General features: G+C 33.7%; 2 protein-coding genes across 2 annotated transcripts; both read left to right on the top strand.

Moving 5' to 3' along the window:
• The first annotated feature begins 8298 nt into the window (after positions 1–8298).
• Positions 8299–9069, top strand: LOC139430487 (uncharacterized). The gene has a single exon (XM_071197547.1). The coding sequence runs from the start codon at positions 8299–8301 to the stop codon at positions 9067–9069; it is 771 nt and encodes a 256-aa protein (XP_071053648.1).
• Positions 9070–22970: 13901 nt separating this feature from the next.
• On the top strand, positions 22971–24032 carry LOC139430486 (histone-lysine N-methyltransferase SETMAR-like). The gene has a single exon (XM_071197546.1). It carries the CDS (start codon positions 22971–22973, stop codon positions 24030–24032), a length of 1062 nt encoding a protein of 353 aa, XP_071053647.1.
• Positions 24033–25433: the final 1401 nt, after the last annotated feature.

The following is a 25433-nucleotide window of genomic DNA, read 5'->3' as shown; positions in this document are numbered from 1 at the left end:
ATAAAGACAGATTCTACACTGATCTGTGTTCTCGTGCGAAACCTGGTCTAAGTATTTTGTGAGCTGCAGTAACCAAAGGTCCAAAGTGCGACTGCAAGTTGTTAAACCACTTTCTGTTAACGTTCATCGAACAGTGGGGGCGCTGACTTTTTTTCTTGGGCTTGCCGAAGGCTGCTTTGAAACATTCTAGTGTTTTATGGCACTCTACTCTTCGAAGGCGTGTGTTTGTCAAACTAACTCGTTTGACTTAATTAAAAACAAGACATATTTAAAAAAGTGGATAACGAAGTAAATTTTTCGGGTAGCCGGTTTCTTGCAGTGTATATTGAGAATGAAGAACGGCCACATTAGATCATATATTTACTAAGTTAAACACCACTATAATCATGAAATTAAGATGTTTAATCGTCTCGTTTCAGAACTGCTTGCAAAAAGTTAGATTATAAATTACGTACTTGCTGAAAATTAGACACTGCTTGTAGAAATGTATATACTGCTGACAAGAGATTAGGTACTGCTAACAGAAGACTACATCTTCCTTATAGAGGGCTAGGTATTGCTTCTAAAGGACTTGGTGCGTGCAATGGTAGATAAGATCATCCTTATAGAAGACCAAATACTGCTACCAGAACAGTAGAAATTGCATGCAGGAAACTGGGTACTTCTTATAGAAAATTAGATACTGCTAATGGCAAACTAGACACTGCTATTACAATACTACACTGCTTACAACTCACTGGATGCTGCTTTTGGAAGACTAGAGACTGCTGGTAGAAGAGTAAGCACTGCTAATAGATGACTAGATTCTGAAATATTAATAATGGCACGTATTACCGAAACTGTTAAAAATGGAATGTTAAATTACATTCTTTTTTGGAGATGCATACTATTAATAGCATTTGAGATAAACGGTAAAATAGCTACGCATAAGGTGACAACCTTATGCATAACTTTAGTGGCTAAAAAGTGCGTTCACATTTTGACGCTCACCGTGGGACATGTTTTGCAGAATTTAATGCTCGCAATAAATCTCATTTTTAATTCATTCTTACTTGATTCTATTTTGAGATATTAAAAAAAATCTGAACTTTACCGATTTTAGTAAACCACTTTTTACGCAACACTTTTACATTGTTGAGACATTTTTTTGCTACCAGACTTTCAGTCAGTACACAATAATTTTTTATTCATTAACTAATATTAATTCAGTAATCTACAACATGGCCAAAATATTTTAAATTCTCAAATTAATCGCCGTTAATGTAATTTTGTTATTTCATTTAATGCATTTAATGAAACAAAATTACAGTGTAAACCATTTTAGGGTTTGTTTTGGCCAACAAACCGGATATACAGTATTTTTCTGCTTCTTGTGCCTCTAAAACAGAAGCGCCAAACGAGGTCGATGGAATTAAACAGAATGATCTCTGAGGTTGAAACTATGGTCCTTAGTGATGTCATTCGTTTACATTTAATTTAACGATATATAATTATCATCTCTCCTTTATGCTTATAAGGTTAGGACTGAGAAAGCAATTTGTGAACGGATTTCATCGCAATGAACCATAGTTTACATACCTATGGAAAAATTATGGGATTCTTAATGATTTTCAAAGAAGAAAATAATGATTAAACCTACTTTTATGAATTGCATGTATGCAGTGGAACAAAGCTCTTTTGTTGGTTCATTAATTGCATAGCCACTTACAATCAGATCGATACCCTGAAAATTTGAGTTATACCAGCGAGGAACAACGATACTACGGGGTTTCACTAGGATACTAAGACAAAGGAGCTGAGGACAATACTGCTGGAATTTAAGCATAAAGCATACTCCCAAAAAAAGAAATATTCTAACCAAAATTTGAAAATACATGTAACTTGCTTTTAACAGAAGTGTTAATAGAAGTGTTAATAGAAGTGTTAATAGAAGTGTATTTTATCTAAAAATGTCGGTCTAGACTTTTAATATGTTATCAGTAGTGTTATAGATCATAAAGGATACTTACATGAATCGTAATGTATTGAAAGCGGCTCTAGAAGCCTAACCTTATGAGTTAAGAAACGATAATGACAGTACGTACTTATTAAGGCAAATTCTTCAAATCTCGATCTGCTCTGATCTTTCACCATCCATTTCGATTTTTTTATCTTGTTTCTACTGGACCATCTTCATCATTTGAAGGCTCCGTTCCCGAAGAAGTTCGGTTTCACAACGTGTTAAGGCGATGGTTTATTTTATTAGTAAATAAAACTAACCTTCTGTATGGAATAAATATTTGTAGATATTTGATATCATAACCTATTTTGATATGGATGGTATCCTGAGCAAAATTCCGAGATGTATACGAACATCATTTTGTTCTTCTAGGATATTTATTTTCGTTCGTTTGTTTGTCGTCTGGGTATTGGACAATAACGTATTTTCAATATTGTTTACTGGTACCGCTCGTTCTGGGGTCGATTCATTAATATGTGATCCTGGTCGTATATTATTATTATCGATCTCCATTCTCGGGTTTAAACTATTGCTGTTGTAATTGCCGGACTTTTGGCGAATATTTGATTGTTCGGTTGACATGAATACAACATTGGTCGAGGTAACTTTATCGCAGAGAGAATGAATCTATTGTGCCTATTGTGTTGCAAAAATTGATGCTTTTTGTATTTGTTGATTTAAAAAGTTCTTTTAATTTAATTTGTGGGTATTGCGACATTGGTAAGAAAACGCATTAAATGTCTAATATTGAGCATTATAAATAGTAATTTCCAATCTAATCAATTAAATCAATCTATTCCAAGCTGATATCTCCTTAAGGCGCTGCGATTAAATTGTTCTTGTTTAGATTTCGTATAGCGATGTTATTTTTTTGCAGATTAACTTTGAAAAGAATGGTTTAAAGTGTTGATTTGCACTGTTCGCTTTCCATCTTTCCATGGAATCAAACTGTTCATAATCAAATAAATCATAAATAAGTATTTCTTTGGATCGCTTATCACTGAATGAAAGAATTTAAACATATTAAAGTCAGGACCAAGTGAGATTTCACGATTTTGTTGAGCATTATGACGTTGTTGATAAATATTATTCAATTAGAAATTCGCAAGTGTTGGTGAACGATTGATATATCGACCGAAAATGAAATACTGCAAAGTTAAATCTAACTGATGTTATTAATTCTTTCCTTGTAATTATAATAATCCTAGGATATTCTTGATAGGATTTTTCCTTGATTTCATATCCAGTATAAAGAATTTAAGCTCACGATTGGTGCGATGTATATATTGATATTACATCTAACCGATATTAAATATGACACAAAATTATAATTTATATTTATTGGATCCTAACATGCGCCACTTAAATAATTGAATTTCAATTCAGGCCTAGGCGACCAAAATGTGTAGTTAACCCTAGCGAAATACAATAATTGTATTTCAAAGTTGAACAAATTGTTATTATTAATTATTATTTTATGCTTACTATTCAGAACATTACAAATGCGTACAAAAAAAAATTGCATGTACGCAAATGTACTTTGGTGAAGCAAGCAAAGCAATAGAACTTGTTGCATTGCATACAAGGGAACTTCCATCTAAAAATAATCTTTTGTCCTGTGGCTCTTCCTGATGTAGAAGAATGTGGTTAGTAGCATATCACACACCTATGTCTATCTTTAGAAAGGACCTCCTCCAAGCAATAATTAACATCTTTATCTTGTACTTTGCCGTGCTCCTTGTTTTTCTTCGGTCGATGTTTCATCTACAGTCGATCCTCCTAGCTGATTATCCTTCCTTGATGCGGGTTTTGATGGTCTTTTTTACCTTGGTGTATCTTTTGCTGCACTTCTCGGACGAAGTTGAATCCGCATTAAACTACACGATAAATTCTTGATTGGATTTTGAGATGAACGGCTCATCATCAGATAGGAACTCCATCAGTTTTTGAAGGTTAGTTTGTTCTTGTACGTAGTCATCAATGTAGGGATTTATCTAAATTGAAGTGTTTAATGTTGAATGTACATGATGGGTTACATTAAGCAATCAGGAAGCAGGGGTGGTGGTTAACGTGTTAACTAATTTATCAACTGATATTAATACCCCAAATAAAGTCAAAATCGATTGTAAAGATGCAGAAGATACCAACCTGAACTAAGGGAGACTATCCTGTACCAATTTCTAATAATGTAGTTGATATATGCGATAAGTATCTGGTATTTTATTGACTAATTTTCACCCTATTTAAGTCTCAGTGAATCTTATATTTCCTTAAAATTTATTTCGCCAACGATGGCAATTAATTAAACTATGCATACATTGTTCAAGGAGCGGTGAAGGACATCTTACCCGAAGTTACAAGTGATCCTTGAAGAATGTAGTATAAATACCACCGTTCAGAGATGACTAGGAATAAAGTTGCCCTTAGTAAATAATGAAAATATTTAAATTGAATATGTATATATTTATTCAATCTTATTTATTATGAGTATTTTTTAATTAAATATTATAAAACTTCTTTACTATCAACGAAATGTTGTTTTAAATTATTGATTTGATGTAGCTAGGAGGAAATGTGAATTACGACCACTTCCACTAACAAGGGAAGTGTCACAACTGTGTCTCACCGATTTCGATGCAATTTGGTACAGTCATAGAATGGGCCAAAATAAGGTTCGTACATTTTTTTATACGTGCGGTAAAAGCCCCTGGGGCGAGTTATAGGGGTTGAAAGTTTGGAGAAAAAGTACGTTTTCACTTATATTTTGAAAACGAAAAGTGCTATCAAAATTTGGTAAATTGTAACTGATATTCATTTTAAAAGAGCTTTCTTTTGATGTGTCACACATATAGCAGAGGGTTAAAAAGGGCGAACTACCCCTATTTTTTTGGAATTATTTAAAAACCACCCTATCGATTTTGGCGGCATTAAGTATACTTCTAGTGCGTTCAAAAATATTAGTTAAGGGTTTTTTCCCATTCGCCCTAGATCAACCCCAGCGAAGTTACGGGGGTTAACATGTAAGCACTTTTCGTAAGAATGATGTGATAAAATTGTCAGGTATTTTGAAAATACTTTAAACAAAACCGTAAATTAGTCGCACAATAAAATGTTTAGTGTAAAATAAGGCATAATACACCATATAGGGGTTGTTGGGGTTATCCACCCCCTTAAAAATTAATTCTATCCCGGGCGTTATTTGTCGATTACGGCGAAATTTGGTACTGTGTTTGTTTTATATTTGAAGTAAAAATTTTTGAAAATGGTTATAAGGGTTACAAATTAGGGGTAGTTTTTTGTTTATACCTCGAAGATGAAAACTGCCATCGTAACTGTGGTATTGTTTTTTAAAAATCTATCTATCGATGTTCCACGAGGTAAACTACCCTCATTTTCTTTAAATAATAAATATAAAACTACTAGATAAATAAGATATTTTATTTATTTATGAGTTAAAAAGCAACTGACAAAAAAAAATAGTTCAATATACCAAAGAAGTTTATTCTACATTACTAATTGACGTTTTTTATGTTCAATGTTAAATTTATTCTTTCATTAATTTAACACTTTTTTCCTATCTTCTATAAAATTCCTTTATTAATAAAGGAAAATTAATGAAAGAATAAATAGAAATTCTCTATCACATCATTAACATTGTTAAGTTTATTTTTATTCTACATAATGTTGCCAAAAATACACATACCAAAAAAATTTTGGCACAATATTTGTTTTTTTAGTGCCGCTTGCTAAAGGTCATTTCTCAAAATAGTTTTTTCTAGTATAAAAGAACGTGTGCCCAGTGGGTAGATTTTAGTTTCAGAGCAACTGACAGAAGCAATGGTTACAATAAACCCAATAAACGTTTTAAATTTGCTAATGACAGTTTTTACTGTTATGAATATTCCCCAGACTCCTGTAAATGAAGCAGAAGTTAGTTTAAAAGAAAATATACAGCGTATTTTAATGGAAAGTATGGAAGACTACAATATGCAAATTGAAGACGAAACTGTATTAATTTTCCATTGCTTCTGTCAGTTGCTCTGAAACTAAAATCTACCCACTGGGCACACGTTCTTTTATACTAGAAAAAACTATTTTGAGAAATGACCTTTAGCAAGCGGCACTAAAAAAACAAATATTGTGCCAAAATTTTTTTGGTATGTGTATTTTTGGCAACATTATGTAGAATAAAAATAAACTTAACAATGTTAATGATGTGATAGAGAATTTCTATTTATTCTTTCATTAATTTTCCTTTATTAATAAAGGAATTTTATAGAAGATAGGAAAAAAGTGTTAAATTAATGAAAGAATAAATTTAACATTGAACATAAAAAACGTCAATTAGTAATGTAGAATAAACTTCTTTGGTATATTGAACTATTTTTTTTTGTCAGTTGCTTTTTAACTCATAAATAAATAAAATATCTTATTTATCTAGTAGTTTTATATTTATTATTTAAAGAAAATGAGGGTAGTTTACCTCGTGGAACATCGATAGATAGATTTTTAAAAAACAATACCACAGTTACGATGGCAGTTTTCATCTTCGAGGTATAAACAAAAAACTACCCCTAATTTGTAACCCTTATAACCATTTTCAAAAATTTTTACTTCAAATATAAAACAAACACAGTACCAAATTTCGCCGTAATCGACAAATAACGCCCGGGATAGAATTAATTTTTAAGGGGGTGGATAACCCCAACAACCCCTATATGGTGTATTATGCCTTATTTTACACTAAACATTTTATTGTGCGACTAATTTACGGTTTTGTTTAAAGTATTTTCAAAATACCTGACAATTTTATCACATCATTCTTACGAAAAGTGCTTACATGTTAACCCCCGTAACTTCGCTGGGGTTGATCTAGGGCGAATGGGAAAAAACCCTTAACTAATATTTTTGAACGCACTAGAAGTATACTTAATGCCGCCAAAATCGATAGGGTGGTTTTTAAATAATTCCAAAAAAATAGGGGTAGTTCGCCCTTTTTAACCCTCTGCTATATGTGTGACACATCAAAAGAAAGCTCTTTTAAAATGAATATCAGTTACAATTTACCAAATTTTGATAGCACTTTTCGTTTTCAAAATATAAGTGAAAACGTACTTTTTCTCCAAACTTTCAACCCCTATAACTCGCCCCAGGGGCTTTTACCGCACGTATAAAAAAATGTGCGAACCTTATTTTGGCCCATTCTATGACTGTACCAAATTGCATCGAAATCGGTGAGACACAGTTGTGACACTTCCCTTGTAAGTGAATCAATTAAAATTGGTGTACCTACAGGGATTGTCCCAAACTTTCGCTCAAATTGGTGCATTTCGACAAATCCACGCACAACGTCCGGCAATAATGGAAAAGTACTGTTGCATAAAGTTGCAAATTTAATGCCGCTCCAGGATTTTAAACGAACTAATCGCAATAGCCATTAGTTTTAATTTTTAAAACAACATTTATTTGCTCCGGTTCTTGCGCGGTTTTATTTGAATCGTGTTTAAAAACAAATATAAACTAGATAAACCGAGTTTTTTATATTCGAATTTAAACGATATTATAGGTAATAATTGAATAATTAAAAGGTTAATCAATATGAAGTTTTATTTAATAGTGTATAGTTACAAAACTAAACCTGGTTTGGGAGCCTTTAGTTTCCCTGAAGACATTGAGATGTAAATGAAATTGCAGCCAATAATTAGACAACCTTATGCTACCCTGACATTAATACAGGTAATTGGATATAAGAGGAAATTACCTAACCAATTTACACGGGCTAAGAGAACACCAAGACGATAATTAGATTCGTCTCGTAACGTTCAATACTCACAACCGCACCAACCATCAAAGTAATATGTCATTACAGCTTTAAACTATCGGTTTTAATCATTCACAAACACGTTTTAATCGATATTAAATATTCCAATTCAATTCCTCAAACTATTACGATATTACCCAAAACTCTACACACTTTTGCCTAAAGAAATAGAATCAATTGATTTGAAGATGGCGTATAGTGAGTAAACGTCTTCCTCCGGTCCTGCTATTAAACTCGTTTAAGTAGTGTTTAGTGCGAGTTTTGAGTTTGTTTCGAACCACAAAGAATCTTAATAGTGTTTGATTGTTCCTAACTAAAAATAATTAGTCTTATTTAGCGATTATTTAAATATATATTATATTTATTGTGAGATTAATTTTCTTCTCGTCCTCGCACGGTGTTTTCGTGAGTGCGCTGACCTTGTACGCGTAAGATCCAGTTTTTTTGTACTGTTGTTTAAAATAGAGTGGATATAAACATGACTGAGAATAAGTTAATAAAAGATGCTCTTGCATCTATGGAAAAGAATTTTTTATCGTCCATGGTTACCTTTCAAACACAACTAGATGGAGTCAAAGACAATACACATCAGAATTGCGATGAAAACAAACTTCAGGAAATAATTCGAGATTTTGGTGCCTTTAAAAATCAAATGATTTTGATGATGAATGAGATGAAAACCATTATCTCCCATTTGGATAATAGGGTGGACGATTTGGAGCAATATTCTAGGAGGAACTGCCTTCTATTACATGGGGTTAGAGAATCTAATGGTGAAGATACAGGCGAGGTGGCGGTTGAATTTATTAACAGTAATTTGCAAATGAAAGGGTTTACTTTGAACTTATCAAACATTGACAGAGCGCACCGTATAGGTGCTTTCCGAGCCAAGGATGGTATTTCATCTCAACAAACTGAAAGACTGAAACCTCGCCCCATTATAATTAAATTTATTTCGTACGCTACTCGGCATCTTGTATGGATGAATAAGAGAAATCTTAAAAAGACAAAATTTTTAATAACTGAATCGCTAACAAAGAAACGCATGGAGCTTTATAAGTCTGCCACTGCAGCTGCAGGTCCCAAAAATGTATGGACCGCTGACGGTAAAATCTTTGTTGCCACATCTAATGGTAAGAGAGCTATTGTCCGTGATGTTGATGATTTGGAAAAATATCTTAAACCCAAGAATCAAGAAGGAAGAGTTACCAGATCAAGAGCTCAGCCAGTCGGAAATCCAATTCACTAATCTTTATTGTTTTATTATTTGCTTTGTTTCTTGTTTTTATTGTGTGCATAATTACTCGCTTATTTAACTAACTTTTTTTTATTATGTATTATAGAGTTTTTGGCATGGACTTTGGTAGATATATAAAAGCCAGGTTAATTTTTCGCTTTGTTTGATTATTTTCTTTCGCATCTTTGCTTTTTTTTTTATTGTTTTGTTTTGAATTGAAGCCCATACCCTGGTACCCTCTCCAGTTTCTATTGTTCTTTTCTTTTTTTTTTTATTACCTTTTATGCTATTTACATTGTCAACTCGGTTGAGTTTGTTTTCTTTTTTTCTCTTTTTTTTGAGTAAATTATATTAAAGGGTTTTTTTGTTTTATTTTATTTTTTTAATTTTAACAATTAAATTGATGAATTCCTCCTGTTCTCCTGATTTCTACATATAGTACTATCTATAACTGATCAATAATGAAATTTGCTCATTTAAATGTTCGTTCTTTACCCGCTCATTTTCTAAATGTTAAGGATTTGATTGTCGATGGGAACTTCGATATTTTTGCAATATCTGAAACTTGGATTTATACTGAGACAATTACTTCACAATATTCAATTAATGGTTATCAATCCGTGTTTGCTGGTAGATTGTGTCCTTGTAGTCACACTAATGCAGGTTCGGGGGGTGGAGTTGGCTTTTACATTAAATCGACACTGAAATATAATATTTTATTTCAAGAAATATCTTCCGCTATAGAGCATCTTTGGATTGAACTTATTGATTTTCCTGTTTCCATGGTTATTGGTGTTGTTTACCGACCTCATGGAGGTTTGGGTGAATTTCTCTCGCGTTTTGAAGATGTCCTATCCTATCTTGCTCCATCTTCTGAGGAACTTGTCTGCTTAGGTGATTTCAACATCAATGGCTTAGATGTTGATGGCTTTTATGGTAATCGATTTATTCCTACCATTGAGCAGTTTAGTCTTCACCAAGTTATATCGAGTCCAACACGGATCACCCTTTCTTCCGCTACCTTGATTGATTTTATAATCTTAAATGTGGATGCACCAATTGATGAATGTGGAGTCGCTGATATCCACAATATTGCTGATCATTCACTTGTTTTTGTCGCATTATCATTTGAAATACGTCCAAATCCTGTTAAGAGTATTACTTATAGAGATTTTAAGGATTTCAACTCGGAAGCTTTTCTGGACCATCTGCGTGCTGTGCCTTGGTGGGAATTTTTGCATATGTCCAGTATTAGTGATAAGGTTGATTTCTTTAATTATCATATTATCAATCTTTTCAATATATATGCACCTTTCAAGACTGTTGTTTTACGTAAGAATTATCGCCCTTGGGTAACTGACAATATTAAGCTGCTTATGAAGCTGAGGGATAAAGCCTATAGGTCATTTAAGGCCTCCAGATTACCCTCTGATTTTAGCTATTATAAAGAATTGCGTAATTTCACCAATAATGCACTTCAACGTGAAAAAAAAGCTTTTTTATCTCACATATTCAGGGGTGGTGATTCCAGGAAATTGTGGGGTGCCTTTCGGTCTTTGGGCATTAGCGGTAATAGGACTGGTAGTATTCCCAGCAACATTGGTGATGCTGATTTGATTAACAATTCTTTTTTAGCCTCTCAAATTACTAACTCTGGTGATGCAGAACTTATTAAATTCTATAACTCTAATATTCTGCCTCAGATCTGTACTACCTTATCCTTTTCCTTAGCATCGGAAAACGAAATCTGTCGTGCGCTGCAATCTATTAAAACCAATGCAGTTGGAAGTGATGGCATTAGCGTAAAGATGTTACTTCTGTGTTGCCCTGTGATTGTTCCGTATTTGTGCCATATTGTTAATTTTTGTCTGGAACTGGGTGTCTTTCCTGATCAATGGAAGACTGCCTTAGTGTCTCCCATCCCGAAATGCAGTAACCCCTCAGGACTAAATGATCTTCGTCCTATTAGCATCTTAAATGTTTGCTCTAAGATAGTAGAAAGGATTGTGGCTGCAAGGATTTGGGATCATCTTAATACTTTTAATTTACTTCCATCTACTCAGTCTGGTTTTCGTCCTGGTTACAGCTGTACTACAGCTCTTCTGAATGTGACCGATGATATCTTGCGTGGATTGGATGAGGGAAATGTTACGGCTCTCATCCTAATTGACTTTTCTAAGGCTTTTGACACCCTCCATCATTCGACTTTACTTGCTGTGCTTCATTATGTTGGTTTCTCCCCGTTGGCTATCGATTTTTTCAAAAACTATTTTTTACATCGTTCGCAAATTGTTAAATTTCAGGGTGCTTTGTCGAAGAGAGGTTATATTACTTCAGGTGTACCTCAAGGATCAATCTTGGGACCAATATTATACCTAATTTACACCATTAATCTCTGTTCCAATCTAAAGCATTGCAAAACCCACATGTATGCTGATGATACTCAAATATACCTCGGTTTTGATGGGAGGGACTTGGGTATGTCCGAATTTCGAATTAATTCTGATCTTGAATTATTGCTTCAGAACACCAGGCGTCATTGTCTATCTATAAATGCATCAAAATCCTCTGTTATCGTCTTTGGAGGAGGGTTGCCGGCGAATAACGTTAGGCAGTCCTTAAATATATTTGTTAATAACCAACGACTTCAACTTTCAGATGTAGTACGTAATTTAGGTGTTACGCTGGACTCTGATTTGCGATTTAGAAATCATGTCAGAGGTCTTCTTCAGCGGGCTTATTCCACCCTCAAGTTATTGTATTCCAACAAAAACCTTTTACATCAAAAATTAAGAATACATTTGTGCGAAGCACTTGTGTTATCCATCTTTAACTACGGGGATCCGCTTTACCATTCTTGTATTGATGCTGCGGACAGAATTCGAATTCAACGGGTACAGAACTCTTGCCTTCGTTTTATATTTGGGATCAGAAGACGGGAGAGAATATCTCACTCGCTTGCTTGGGTCGGTTGGCTAGATATGTCACGACGGAGAATTTTACACTGTGCTTGTTTATATCATAAAATACTTATTTATAAGACTCCTCCTTATTTATATAACAAAATTAGTTATCGTACTGATGTTCATAATATAAATGTTAGACACAGGTATACGTTAACAATACCAAAGCACCGGCTTAAATTGTTTGAGCGAGCTTTTTCTTACTGTGTGCCTAACATTTATAACAACATTCCTATTCCGATGAGGCTGGAGAATGAGCGCGGATTCAAGAGAAAACTTAAAGTGGAGCTGTGGATGCAGCAGGAGGAAATGAGTCATCGTTAATATCATTAATACTTTTTTTTATGATTTATGATTTCACCTTTTGTTTTTCATTTTAATTCGTTAAATTACAATTTTCTGAGTTGACACTGTGGCAATTGACTTGGTGCTGGGTTGGGTTTCGATTCATCATTATGATGTATTATATATTTTTTTTTATATTCAAGGGCCAATGAAAAACAGTTTAGCATTCTTGCTTAACTGACTTGGTCCTTTTTAGCTCCAAATTTAGTTTAATTGATATTTTGTTCGATTACGTTACTTTTTTATTGTTGTTTTTTATTTTGTAGGTTCTTTTTTGTAATTCATTTTGCATATAATGGGGTTAATAAATATCTATTATTATTATTATTATTATTATTAAAGCTCTCGTGCTTAAAGATTTCTCCGTTTTGGTAAAAGCAAACTCTCCGACTTGCTTAAATGCAAAGCTAGAGGCGAACGGAGAAGCCGCACAAATTCCGACTTGGGTAACTCTCAGGTGTATAATATATTTCCGACTCTAATTTGAATAATTTTTCTCGTTGGCCGCGATTAAAAATACAATCGTTTCGAGTTTGGGTACAGCGGAGTTGTCGACGACGGAAAACGCCTCAAACTGGCATCCCTTATCTCGCCGAAATTAAGTGGGGAACGTAATCCGTTCCAAAAGAGAGACGAAAAAATGAATAACACTCCAGTTTCAGCCGAAACAATGACTGTCGGAGGGCTTTCGTTGTGTCTCGATGAAAGGGATTAGATCCTAAAGAGTTAATCCCCTCAGGAAGGAAATTAAATTCTTAGAACGCTATCGCGAGCTTTTAATGTTTTTATTCATTTTGTCAAAAGAGATTGCACTTCACTTATTCCACAATTTTATTGTACAATATGGCGGCAATAATTAGGTATAGATTCTAAAATTGAAAGAAACTAGAGAAAACTAGATTATTTATTTCAAAGTGAGTCGCTTGCAGAAAGTTTAATTTATTAATCATTCAAGTTACCAACTCGAATAATTTATAGAGTTTCCTGGAAACGGTATTTTCCTGCAAACTGTTAAATTACGTTCGAAAAACGATGTGACACTTTAAACTGTTTAGATTTCGCCTAAGTCTAGGCAGAGTTCTTGCATGTTTTGATTTAACTTCAACGGAAGCAACTACGTACTCATTAGCAGGTAACCGCTGGTGTCGACCAACGTTTACCATGAAACTTCAAACTTTACGTGTATTTTCCGTTTACGTAACTCCTGAGGTAATTTAAGTTTCTTATCATGATTCTCATTCAGCAGAATATAACTAACAATGAAATTTCTTCGGAAAGGAAATAAATTTCACCGCTCAATGTAATAATACCATTTTTATCATAAAAAGAATTTTTATTCAATGCTTTTCCTAGTATTCAATATTCCTAGTTCATTTCTAAGAGAAAATTACAATTATTAAATGAAGTGATGAACTTTTTAAAATAATAAGTTCATTTATTAGTACTAACAAGAATAATAATAATTGTATCATATGTGATACCTTAATTCTCGAACATGATTTCTAATTTTTCAAGGAAATGTCGATCATTGTTTCGTGGTGGAAATCAACGATAAAGAGAATGTGCTGCCCTAGGATAACTAAAGAAGGATCCCTCTATGGTCTACTTCTTTACGATCACACACATATATTTCAATCAACGATGGACCAACAAAAGTGTCCCTAGTACTTATTTGAAGCATATTGTGATAGTAAGCGATAAGCTAATCGTTAGTTATGTGTGGAAAGTAGTACATAAGAAAAAGATTCGGACAAGCTATCTTGTCCGAATCTGTTTTACCAATGTTGAATATTTTCAATGAAGACCACATTATTCCTAAAGGAACTAAGCTAACCAGAGTGGAACGTGCATGAAGAACAAGAAAATACAGTAACCAGTGAGATTAATGGACAAAAATACCGAAAATGACTACAAAAAAAAGAAAAAAGTTAATGATTACAGTTAGATGATTACAGAGACTTGGTTGCAAAAATCATCTGCCGAGTGGGTGCATAATACCAAAATTGAATTGGGTATCTAATTGATTGGTGATACTCCTGTATGTTATACCGTACCGAATAGCAAACGACAACAAGTGAAGGATATAGTTGGAGAGCTCAAATGCGCAAATGTTATTGAAGACGCCAGGTCACTATTTGCCAGTCCTGTGATTTATTGAAGATAAAGATTAGAGAAGTGCGACATTGTATCGATACAGAGGTTTAAATAAAATGACTGTAAAGGACCATTATCATTTACCGCTGATAGATATATCTAGTATTATTTTACACAGTGGATATTATCAGTGACGAATAGAGCTAAAGAGAAAACTGTTTTTATCACACCTGATAGGCATTGTAAACCACCCACAGTCTTCCAGAGATTAATTCTCTAAGGTTCTCTAAAGTACGATGTAGCAATATTATTATATGGGATGATATGATACCGTCAGATACCAACAGAATTGAGGGGAAGGAATGCAAAAGCTATGAATGGTTTTCGATGTACTGTGAGATGCAGATCTGACTCTTAAGCTGGAGATTTGCTATTTTTTCTGGAAAAGGATAAAGTAACTTACGTACAAGAAACCAGGAAGTTGAAGAACAATTTGAAATTTCGCAGACCAAAGACGTACGAACGTTGAGAAGTGTCGTAGAACAGATTTACAATTGAAATCAGCACGATTTTAATGGAAAGAAGAACAAACACACGCGTTTTGCAAAATCAACTGTGACACCTTAATTACGATAACAAGAAAATTACCTATAATAACCAACACATTTACAACACCAAACACAACACGGGTCCGCGCCTAGCTCAATTGGGGATTGGGTTGGGTAGAATTTCTTTAAGGCGCCACACAGTTGCTCCCGTATTGTCCACGAACTGTGACGTGAAGAAAGTGAGTGTTGCAAACAAATCACAAAAACAACAAATACAATAACAAAAAAAAATAAGTCGAAGTCGATTTGAGATGCAATAATATTTATTTGTGATAATACCCTAAGAACGAAAAGCAAAACAAAAAATAGACAGCAAAAAAAAAAGAAATTTAAAAATTTCGCAAAAATCAAAACATAATAAACTATACCAGGTTCCGAAAACAAAACTCAAAAAAAATAATGTCATTAGCGATTGAACAATGAAAAAAATACAAAAAAAACTAAAACGAAAATCCCTAAATTGATCCCGCACGACTCCGTATATTTGAGCTCAAAATAAAGCCGTAATAATAAAAAAATAAAACCGAAATCAAAAATCAATAGATCACAAAAACGGTAAGTACAAAAAAAAAACAAGCAACTAAATTATATACAATAATTTTAAGTTGTAATTCTTTATTTTATTTTAGATTTTTATCTGACCTTGACTGTGATGAACCCAATCCAGTAACTTTCTTCTTCAGCAACGTCTTCCAGAACTTAGAAAAGGATGGATATTGATGAAAGAGATGGATTCCAAAAATTGACTCCCAACACAAAATTTAATAATTTGATTTCTCCCAACAGGAAATGTAAATAAACCAAAAAAATGCTCTCCAATGCAAAAGGCCTAAAGCGAAAATAAAGAAAACTAGGAAAAGAAATAGAAATGTAAGAGAAAGGAGAAGAAAAAGGAAAAACAGTAATTTTGTTAAATAACGCAAAGATTGTTAAAGAGTTATAAATTAAGGATTAAAAGAAAAGTCTTACCTCAGATCTTCGAGGCCTTAACCAGAATAAAAATTTTGTTTTTAAATATGATACGAAGAAAATCCGGATAAACCGTAAATAGGAATGAAATGATCGCGTCCCAAACTATTTCGCAAGTGATAAATCCTCCAAATAAGGAAAATGGAAATTTCAACCCAAATAGTTTTAAAATTACCAAAATGGCTATCACCAAAAATTTCCGAAACTCACAGGTGTGGCACGTATCAAAGCTGGTTTTAAAGAGAGCGAGAATCGTCTCTGAAGACTTGTAAAAATACTCTCGTTGTACAAGAAACCTGAACTTGCGCATAAACAAAATTTGAATAAAAGAAATAAAAAGAAAATAGGAAAGAATTGAAATTAGGAATAAGAGGAATATAAAAATGGAAAATTAAGAAAGTTCTAGAAGTACGCTGCTAAAAAAAATACAAACAAATGTATTAATATACAAATGTATAATAAACAATAAAAATAAATAAACATATTACGTTACGCGTATTATGCAACCCAAAATCTTCCTTCTTTGACAACACAAAACAAATTTACACCAAAACAATACATTAAAGACCTACCAAAAAATCAGACCGTTACGCAACGATATGCTGTCGTAGAAACCGAACTGAACTGCACACTGTCCCAAGCTCATTAGGAATCGCTGGCGTACTATATCAAATACAGCAAAATGGACAACAGTAAACTACGAAGCATTTGAGTTGAAAGCACTAGCAATAGTGTGCATGTTAAAAAGATTTAAAGTATATCTGACAGGTATTGCATTCGTTATACGTGCTAATTATAAAAGAGAATTACATTCGAAATACATTTTTTCCAGTATTTCTAAATAATTAGGAGAATTAATATGTAAAGCTGTTTTGTACTTTAAAAACTGGTCTGTAATGAAACAAAACAACGTGAGTCTTACTAGTTTCGGCTAATAGTCATCCTCAGAGACCCTACAATCAATTAACAATCATGATAATATTATAAATATAATTACAAATTATAATATATATAATATATTATATAATATTATAATTAGAATTTTAAATTTAACAAAATAGAAAATTTTTAGTGATGTAAAAATAGAGTAAAATATCAAATAACAAGTTTAGATTAAAAAATTCTTTAAAGTTGTAAGATAAAATACAAATGAGTAAAAATAATTTAGACCACGTTACATTTTAACACTTAAAACGTTCTGACTCTATACAGGCTGATTCCCAACCTATACGCATAAACATCGGAATTTACTCCTCACGTCGAATAATGACTAATAAGCGAAAAAATTTGTAGTAAAAGATTTTCTGTTTCATAGACATCAGTGATATTTACTTTCAAATCAAGAATACAACAAGTGTTCGAAGTTATTTTCCATATTTTCTATCAATTGGGATCCTCGAATCCACGATCTCCCACTTGCGCGGCCAAAACCAGGGTGTTGGCGGATTGTCTAGGCAGCAGCATGTATCTGATTTTGCTCAGTATTAACTTCCATGCCGTACACTATGCTTTTTAAGTGACCAGAAAAGCAAAAATCAAGAGGATTGAGTCATGATGGCTAAGCCATATGACCATCTCAACCTATCCATCTTCTACGAAACACATTAGCTAGATGACGCCGATTATATCGAATATCTAGGAAACTAAAAACTTTTACTACAATTTTTTTCATCTATTAGTCATTATTTGTCATGAGATATAGATCCCTCAGTTTATGAGTGTAGGTTGAGAATCACCCTGTGTATAGAGATTGAAATACACGACGTCAGCTTTAAAATGTCAGTTTCGAGCCATAAAATGTTCCACGCTAAGATCGCTAAAACTTTTTGAAGCACCAGTGGAAATTTTAAACAACATCACTAGGTTGAACGATTAAGGCCATGTGGTAAAACTTTTATAAGTGAAGGGTCATGCTGGTGTTATCTATAATGAGCGTGTAGATAAGCTACCTAGCAGGACGACAAGTTGGTTAAAAACGGACTTTCGTTTTTTGAGGTCTTGTGTATCTGCAGGGAAAAACTTGAGCCAGTGCAGACACTAGAATGAAACATATCAGCACAGGCACACTCAGTACATTCGAGTTAATCCTCGTAGTCTTTACCATCAATACCGGGCATGACGTTAATACAAATTTCTTTTCGACGTTTGCTGTAGAGTCTACAGCAAGTGTCGATGCACTATGTGGAGAAGGAATGTAAGAGATATCTAACTACCATCAATTTAAAAAAAAGTCAAAACCTCATCTTTACCTTGCTCGACTTTAAGTATTTGTCTTCCAAAAGATGTATTAACAAAGTCCTGAATTTCTCTTACTGCGCCGCAATAACAAATAAATTGACTTTGCAGTAATAACAATTCTGTGAATTCTACAAAAATAATATAAGGTCTAATCAAAGAATTCCACAACAGACAACCAACAGTGTTTGTTTTGTTTTAAAGAAATAGAGTTTTTGCACATTATTATTTGTGTTAACTACTAATTAGCGTTGGCGTTAAAGTAAGTTTTTTGCTGGTTTTGGAATGGAATGGAAACGCGTAAATAATTTTCACGGAGCTTGTTAATTTCTCGGCAACCCCTCTCTGAGTTGCATTTGTCATTCTACAAGCGTAGTAGACCCCGTGAAGAACTGGGGTAGGTAATCAAATTAGGTCGGCAACGAGAACATAATGTCGTGTTTGGACGGACGGTTAGAGAAGGAAACATTTTTATTAAGTTGCTGGGGGGCACTATTACAATAAACTTGTACCAGTTAAATAACAAGTGCACGTTTGTGCAGTCGGTTTGTAACTCGACTCCTGTGTGTAAAAGGGTAGACTCAAGTTAATGTTATCTCGGAAACATGAAAATAAGTATTTTATTAAACGTAAATATATGTCTGGTAATTTCGTTCTGTTTTGAGATCAGTACACAATTCGTTAATTTGTTTTTATTTTGACATTCTTTTCTATTGTTACATTTTTATTATATGTCTTAATCAAATAAAACATGTTGAACATGTCCATCCGGATAATAAATAAATTACCTAACGACACGTCACGTGCAATAACTTGTTCCCTCTTGTACACGGCTACCTCTGGATTGTGTTAAAGCGGCCGCCCTAATACGGCTAACCACTTTAGATATGTTGTAGCAGCCCGGACCGTGTACAACAATGCAATATTTTACGTAGCTTTAGATACGAGAGGGTGGTAGAAAGCGCTTCGGCATCCTATAGGTGACACCATTGATACCCGTTTCTATAATCATAACTGTCACACGTATGCGCAACACTCGTAAATTACAATGGGGGTGAGGCCGAAGCTCGAAAAGAGTGTGCCAAGAATACACCTGCGTGAAATATTGCACAATATCGGCGGACACAATCCTCGTCGCTATATTTAAACGGCGCGTGCAGTGCGAATACGTAAACGTTGCGCTATACGGAAGGATATAAATTGTATAAATACGTTGTTTTTGTTTTTTTTAAAGAGTAAAGTATCGTTTTATGTCACTGTTTTCAACAAATGGAAAACAATTTTCTTGAGACTTTACAACTTTACAAAGGTTGATACTTAAAAAATATTATAATAGTTATTTGTATTACAAGTGGGCTAGAAACATAATTACTGTACGAGTATGAAGAATGCTGTATATCACACGAGTACTGTAATTATGCTGCAGCCCACGTGTGATATACAGCATTATCTACGACTGCTAAAAATTACTAAAAAATCAATTTCTTTAAAAAAGTCTATTTGACATTTATAAAAATATGTTGAAATGATTGTTGACAATTTTGAATTGTCAGTTTCAACAACATGTTTACTCATCTGGAATAAGTGTTTCGAAATGTAAAAACATAACAATTAATGTTTATAATAAATAGTATTGTTTCTCTATAAGTAGATAGCACTTTTTCTTTTGTATTGTTGCTCGTTTCAATAAATTAAGTCTGTTCTGATTAGGTTAAAAATGCGTTACGTAATGAAACCAGTGCGGTAATGAACTTCATTACGTAACTCAAATCACCTCAAATGAGTGCGGTAATGATGACTTATCCAAGCAGTCGTAGATTATATAAATTATATGTCCATATAGATCAAGCAAATACAGGTTCCAAAAAAGTAATTATTTATGTATCAAGGTGATTAAATATTTGATGAAATTTATATGATTTATTTATATTTATAAATATTGATAAAAGCAAATATTTTATTTTTTTGCTACCAAATATTTGTTAAAAATTGTCAATTCAAATATGTTAAAACACATTCGAACTGTATTTATTGAAAATGTGAAGAAATTACCTCATGTTCAACTAACACATCACAATACGTTATTCAGAATGTTTTTAGTTATCTTCATGGATGTGTTATGATAATGCTTAAAGTTTTTCAATTTTTCTTGGTTTCACAGTTTTAATCGGCTTGTTGGTTGAATCGCTGTTTAGCAAAGTGTCGTTAAGAGATGAAACTTGATGTTTTGCTTGTCATCGATTTACTTAATCTTTAGAACAGAGATTTACAAGCAATATGAGGTATCAGCAGTTATCGCCAGATATTGCTTACTTTTATATGGAGCTATTCAAAGAAACAGCTTTATAATTGATAGCAAGATCACACTCTTGTCATCTAGAAACACTCTACAAAACGATTAAAGATGTTGAAAAATCGCATTATTTTACAAAACCTCAGGAGACTACAAGACGGAAAAAATTGAATTTTGAACTCCCTTGAAAGGTCGTACTCTAAAGGAACGGTTATACATCGAATGGCATTCAAGGGATCAACAAGGAGAAGAAGCAACAGTTCACATATATCGAAACAAATAACCATAAACTATCGTTGTGAGACATGAGACAGTTAGTAAACTATGAAACGTATTAATAAATAAAAACGAATTTCTTACGATAATATAGTCAAAAGTCCGTCCACATATTATTACATAGGTAAGTGTGAGAAATACTATACCGGGTGAGTCGGGATGAACGGACCAAACTTTAGGAGTGTGTTGTACACTAAAATATAATGTAAAAAAACTAATATGTCATCCGATTTTCTTTAGTTTTATTTTTTTTATTGCATAACTCTTACTGCATAACTACAATTAAACAAAATCTTATACATTAACATTAAATATTGATCATCAGCGTTATTTTAATAATTGTTCGAAAATATTGCCATTAACTTCTAAAAACGAAAATCGGATAACAACATATAAGTTTTTTACATTATTTTCAAGCGTACAATACACTCCTAAAGTTTGGTCCGTTCCTCCTGACTCACCCTATATAGGATAAATGGACGAAACATTGAATGTCGTATAAAGGACATTGAATTGACATTGCCACACAAAATGCCTTCATAAAATTGTTGTATTGCCACATCGGCAATACAATAATCCTTGCTAAGAACAGAACTATAGCAAGAGGAAACAATATACAGTCGAATGGCATAATATTGAATTTGAAATAATTTAAAACAGGTGTCTGAACTACTCTTCAGCAATGACACAACTTCTTTTGTAATTGTAAGACACCTTCTCCGGAGAAGCTTGTAACCCCTAGGCGCCGCGTCCCTGGGTGAAGGATAGGAGAATGCTTGTCATGCTTGCCTGGAGGGTAGAGATGAAATAAAATAGTCTCCAACAGGTAGTCACCAACCCGCTTGGCAAGCGAGGTGAGCGCAAACCTCAGAATTTCGCACTGATGACTTTCAACCTCAGGGATTATGGGAGAGGCTAAAATTGGATGATAGCGAAAATAACGTACGACCTAAAGAATAATAATAATCGTTTATTGTGCCATAAGGTTGTCGTTTTACACTCGTCAAAAATACATTAATAATTAAAAATCAAAAGGAGGGAGATACATCATATGATTGGTAAGGGTTATAAACCCATTACCACTACTATTACTAACGCTTATTACACATTTATATGAATACGTAGCGTTTCCCTATATTACAACATCACTCTGCAAAAACTCGTCAACAGAGTAGAACGCCTTTACAATTAGATACAACCTGAGCTTAGACGTTAAACTAGCTTGTGTCAAGTTACGAACGCCAGCTGGCAGCCTGTTATATAAAACCAGACATATGTAATTCGACCCCGCCGCCCTCTAGTCAATCTGCGATCTCTGTTACGAGTATTATAGTCATAAAGATCCCCATGAGTAGGCATCTGACCAATACGTTTATGTGCATATACAGGGTGAGTCAATAGTGCGGGGACGGAAGATAGTGGCTATACTATTGAAAATAAAAGAAATGTTTTTATGCCATCATATATTACCATCAAAGCTGTATCGATTAAAATTATTTTCAGCTATACAGGGTGTTTCACTATTCCAGGACCATACTCAACTTCATTTTTTTAAATGGAACGCTATGTATTTTTTTACATATTCTGATTTGCTGTCTTAAATGCTACGACTGCATATCTTGTTTTTAAATTTTGAATGCAAGGTTGCCAAGTTATTATTTTTTTTGTGAAAAAGTTTGAAAATTCAGGTGGTCACTTAAAATTCGTTATCTGCATTAATATTGAATATTGAAGATTGCAATTTGGGGTGTCGATAAACAAAGCTTGGGTCTTTCGAACACTGTTCATACTATTGGATATCATTGTACAGGGTGTTTAGCAAAAGCGATTAATTTATGCAATGTTTGGAGAACCATAACTTTGTTATTTTAAATGGAACACCCCGTATTTTTCTAAGGTTTCGGATAGCCTTATTAATTATCTTTCATTTTTGTTAAGCATATGGTATCTCTAATACGTGTACTTTTTGAGAAAATTAGACTGCTTTAAAAATGTCGGCATAAACGTGATTTATTAAAAAAAAGTAGGCTTTGAAAAGATTTTTATAGCAATACGAAGTGTCAAACAATTAAGTTTTGATTTCTCTTTGTTTGTTCATAACGTGTTTCCAAAATCTGTTGTTTGATTAAAATGAATTTTAGTCAAGAAGAACTTATTGATATGGTATATTTCTTGGGTGCGGGAGAGCGAAATCCATTTCTTGCCTCTAGACTTTACGCTCAACAATTTCCAGAGCGTAGGCATCCTAGGGTTGAAGCATTTGAAAACCTTCAAGAAAGGTTTGAAAGAACAGGACACGTCAAATACGAAAAAAAAGATCGCGAGAAACGAACCACTCGGGAAGAGAACGAACTTTCTGTATTATTAAAGGTAGTTGAAAACCCGCACACTAGTACACGCAAAATAAGCAATGAGCTTAACGTCAGCCAAACGTCTGTTTCAAGAATCTTACGAAAATATAAATTTCATCCATACCATATTCAATTAGTACAAGAACTTGATGCAACTGATTTCCAGAAAAGGCTAGAATTTTCGGAATGGGCATTAGAAAAAGTTCAACAAGAGTATAATTTTTTTGATTATCTATTATTCAGCGATGAGGCAACGTTTCACAAAAATGGCTACGTTAACCGCCATAACTTTCATTATTATGATACTATCAATCCTCATTTTATACGACCAGTAGACCACCAACATCGATGGTCTGTAAATGTCTGGGCAGGGATAGTAGGATCTTGTTTGATCGGGCCGTATTTTTTCGAGGGAAACGTTAACGGAGAATCTTATTGGAATTTTTTGGAAAATCACCTGCCAGCACTTTTAGGAGATGTTCCACTAAACGTTCGGCAAAGAATGTGGTTTCAGCACGACGGTGCGCCACCTCACTATAGTAGGATAGTTAGAAGACATTTAGACAGAATTTTTGTTGATCGGTGGGTAGGCAGAGGAGGTCCTGTTAGATGGCCACCACGTTCTCCGGATTTGACAAAATTAGATTTTTTTTTGTGGGGATATGTAAAAAGCTTGGTATATGAAGAACCACCAACGACGAAAGCAAATATGATGAATCGTATTCGCGATGCGTTTGAAACAATAAACGTAAACATGTTGCAGAACGTTAATGTTTCATTTCTTAGACGAATTGAAACTTGTGTTCAACAACAAGGAGGCTATATTGAACATTTACTTTAATTTTGTTTTGTTAATGGTTGTTGCTTAATTCTTCATTGTATTTTTTTTAATATTGTGTATTGCACCTATATCTTTTTCGACATAAACTTACTTATATGTTCAAAAATGTTGTTCCATAGCCTACATTTTGTAAATAAATCACGTTTATACTGACATTTTTAAAACAGTCTAATTTTCTCAAAAAGTACACGTATTAGATATATCATATGCTTAACAAAAATAAAAGAGAATTAATAAGGCTATCCGAAACCTTAGAAAAATACGGGGTGTTCCATTTAAAATAACAAAGTTATGGTTCTCCAAACATTGCATAAATTAATCGCTTTTGCTAAACACCCTGTACAATGATATCCAATAGTATGAACAGTGTTCGAAAGACCCAAGCTTTGTTTATCGACACCCCAAATTGCAATCTTCAATATTCAATATTAATGCAGATAACGAATTTTAAGTGACCACCTGAATTTTCAAACTTTTTCACAAAAAAAATAATAACTTGGCAACCTTGCATTCAAAATTTAAAAACAAGATATGCAGTCGTAGCATTTAAGACAGCAAATCAGAATATGTAAAAAAATACATAGCGTTCCATTTAAAAAAATGAAGTTGAGTATGGTCCTGGAATAGTGAAACACCCTGTATAGCTGAAAATAATTTTAATCGATACAGCTTTGATGGTAATATATGATGGCATAAAAACATTTCTTTTATTTTCAATAGTATAGCCACTATCTTCCGTCCCCGCACTATTGACTCACCCTGTATAATTGACTGAAGAACGTAAAGTGAAGGCAAGGTCAGAATCTGAAACTTAATAAACAAAGATCTATAATCTTCAACATAACCAAGATTACCCAGCACATGCACCGCCCTACGCTGAAGTCTAAAAGCATATTGACTTGCAGGTCTGTTCCCCCAAGCCAAAATAGCATAATTAATATGGGAGTGAATAAAGGCATAGTATGCAGCTTTAAGGACTCCTCCATCCACAATCTTAGATATCCTACACAAAAGGTAAACACCACTACAAATCTTACTCCCAATAGCACACACATGATTGTCAAACTTCAACGTGGGAGGGGCAATAGATACACCCAAGAACCTCGCAACAGGGGGATTCTCAAAAACAACCTGCCTCAATGAAATCGCCATTCTAGTAGTTTTATCTTGTTTCAAACACAGCTCATTGGCAATGCACCGCTCTCTTGTCCTAGTTAGAACAAGATCAGATCTCTCTACGACCCGATCAAAATCAGGCTCCGTAATTAATATAGTAGCGTCATCCGTATAAAGCAAACATTCCACATCATCACCCAAATACTGAGGAAAGTCATTAATGTAAAACAGGAATAGCAGCGGGCCAAGTATGGATTCCTGTGGTACTCTTCGCCTCAAACTCAG

The sequence above is a fragment of the Onthophagus taurus genome, chromosome 7, assembly GCF_036711975.1.
Source record: "Onthophagus taurus isolate NC chromosome 7, IU_Otau_3.0, whole genome shotgun sequence".
Classification (NCBI taxonomy): Eukaryota; Metazoa; Arthropoda; class Insecta; order Coleoptera; family Scarabaeidae; genus Onthophagus; species Onthophagus taurus.
This window is presented reverse-complemented; position numbering and strand designations above follow the sequence as displayed.

Bases quoted from the DNA above. Each gene is read 5' to 3' on its own strand.
- LOC139430487 (XM_071197547.1), top strand. From the start codon at position 8,299: ATGACTGAGAATAAGTTAATAAAAGATGCTCTTGCATCTATGGAAAAG.
- LOC139430486 (XM_071197546.1), top strand. From the start codon at position 22,971: ATGAATTTTAGTCAAGAAGAACTTATTGATATGGTATATTTCTTGGGT.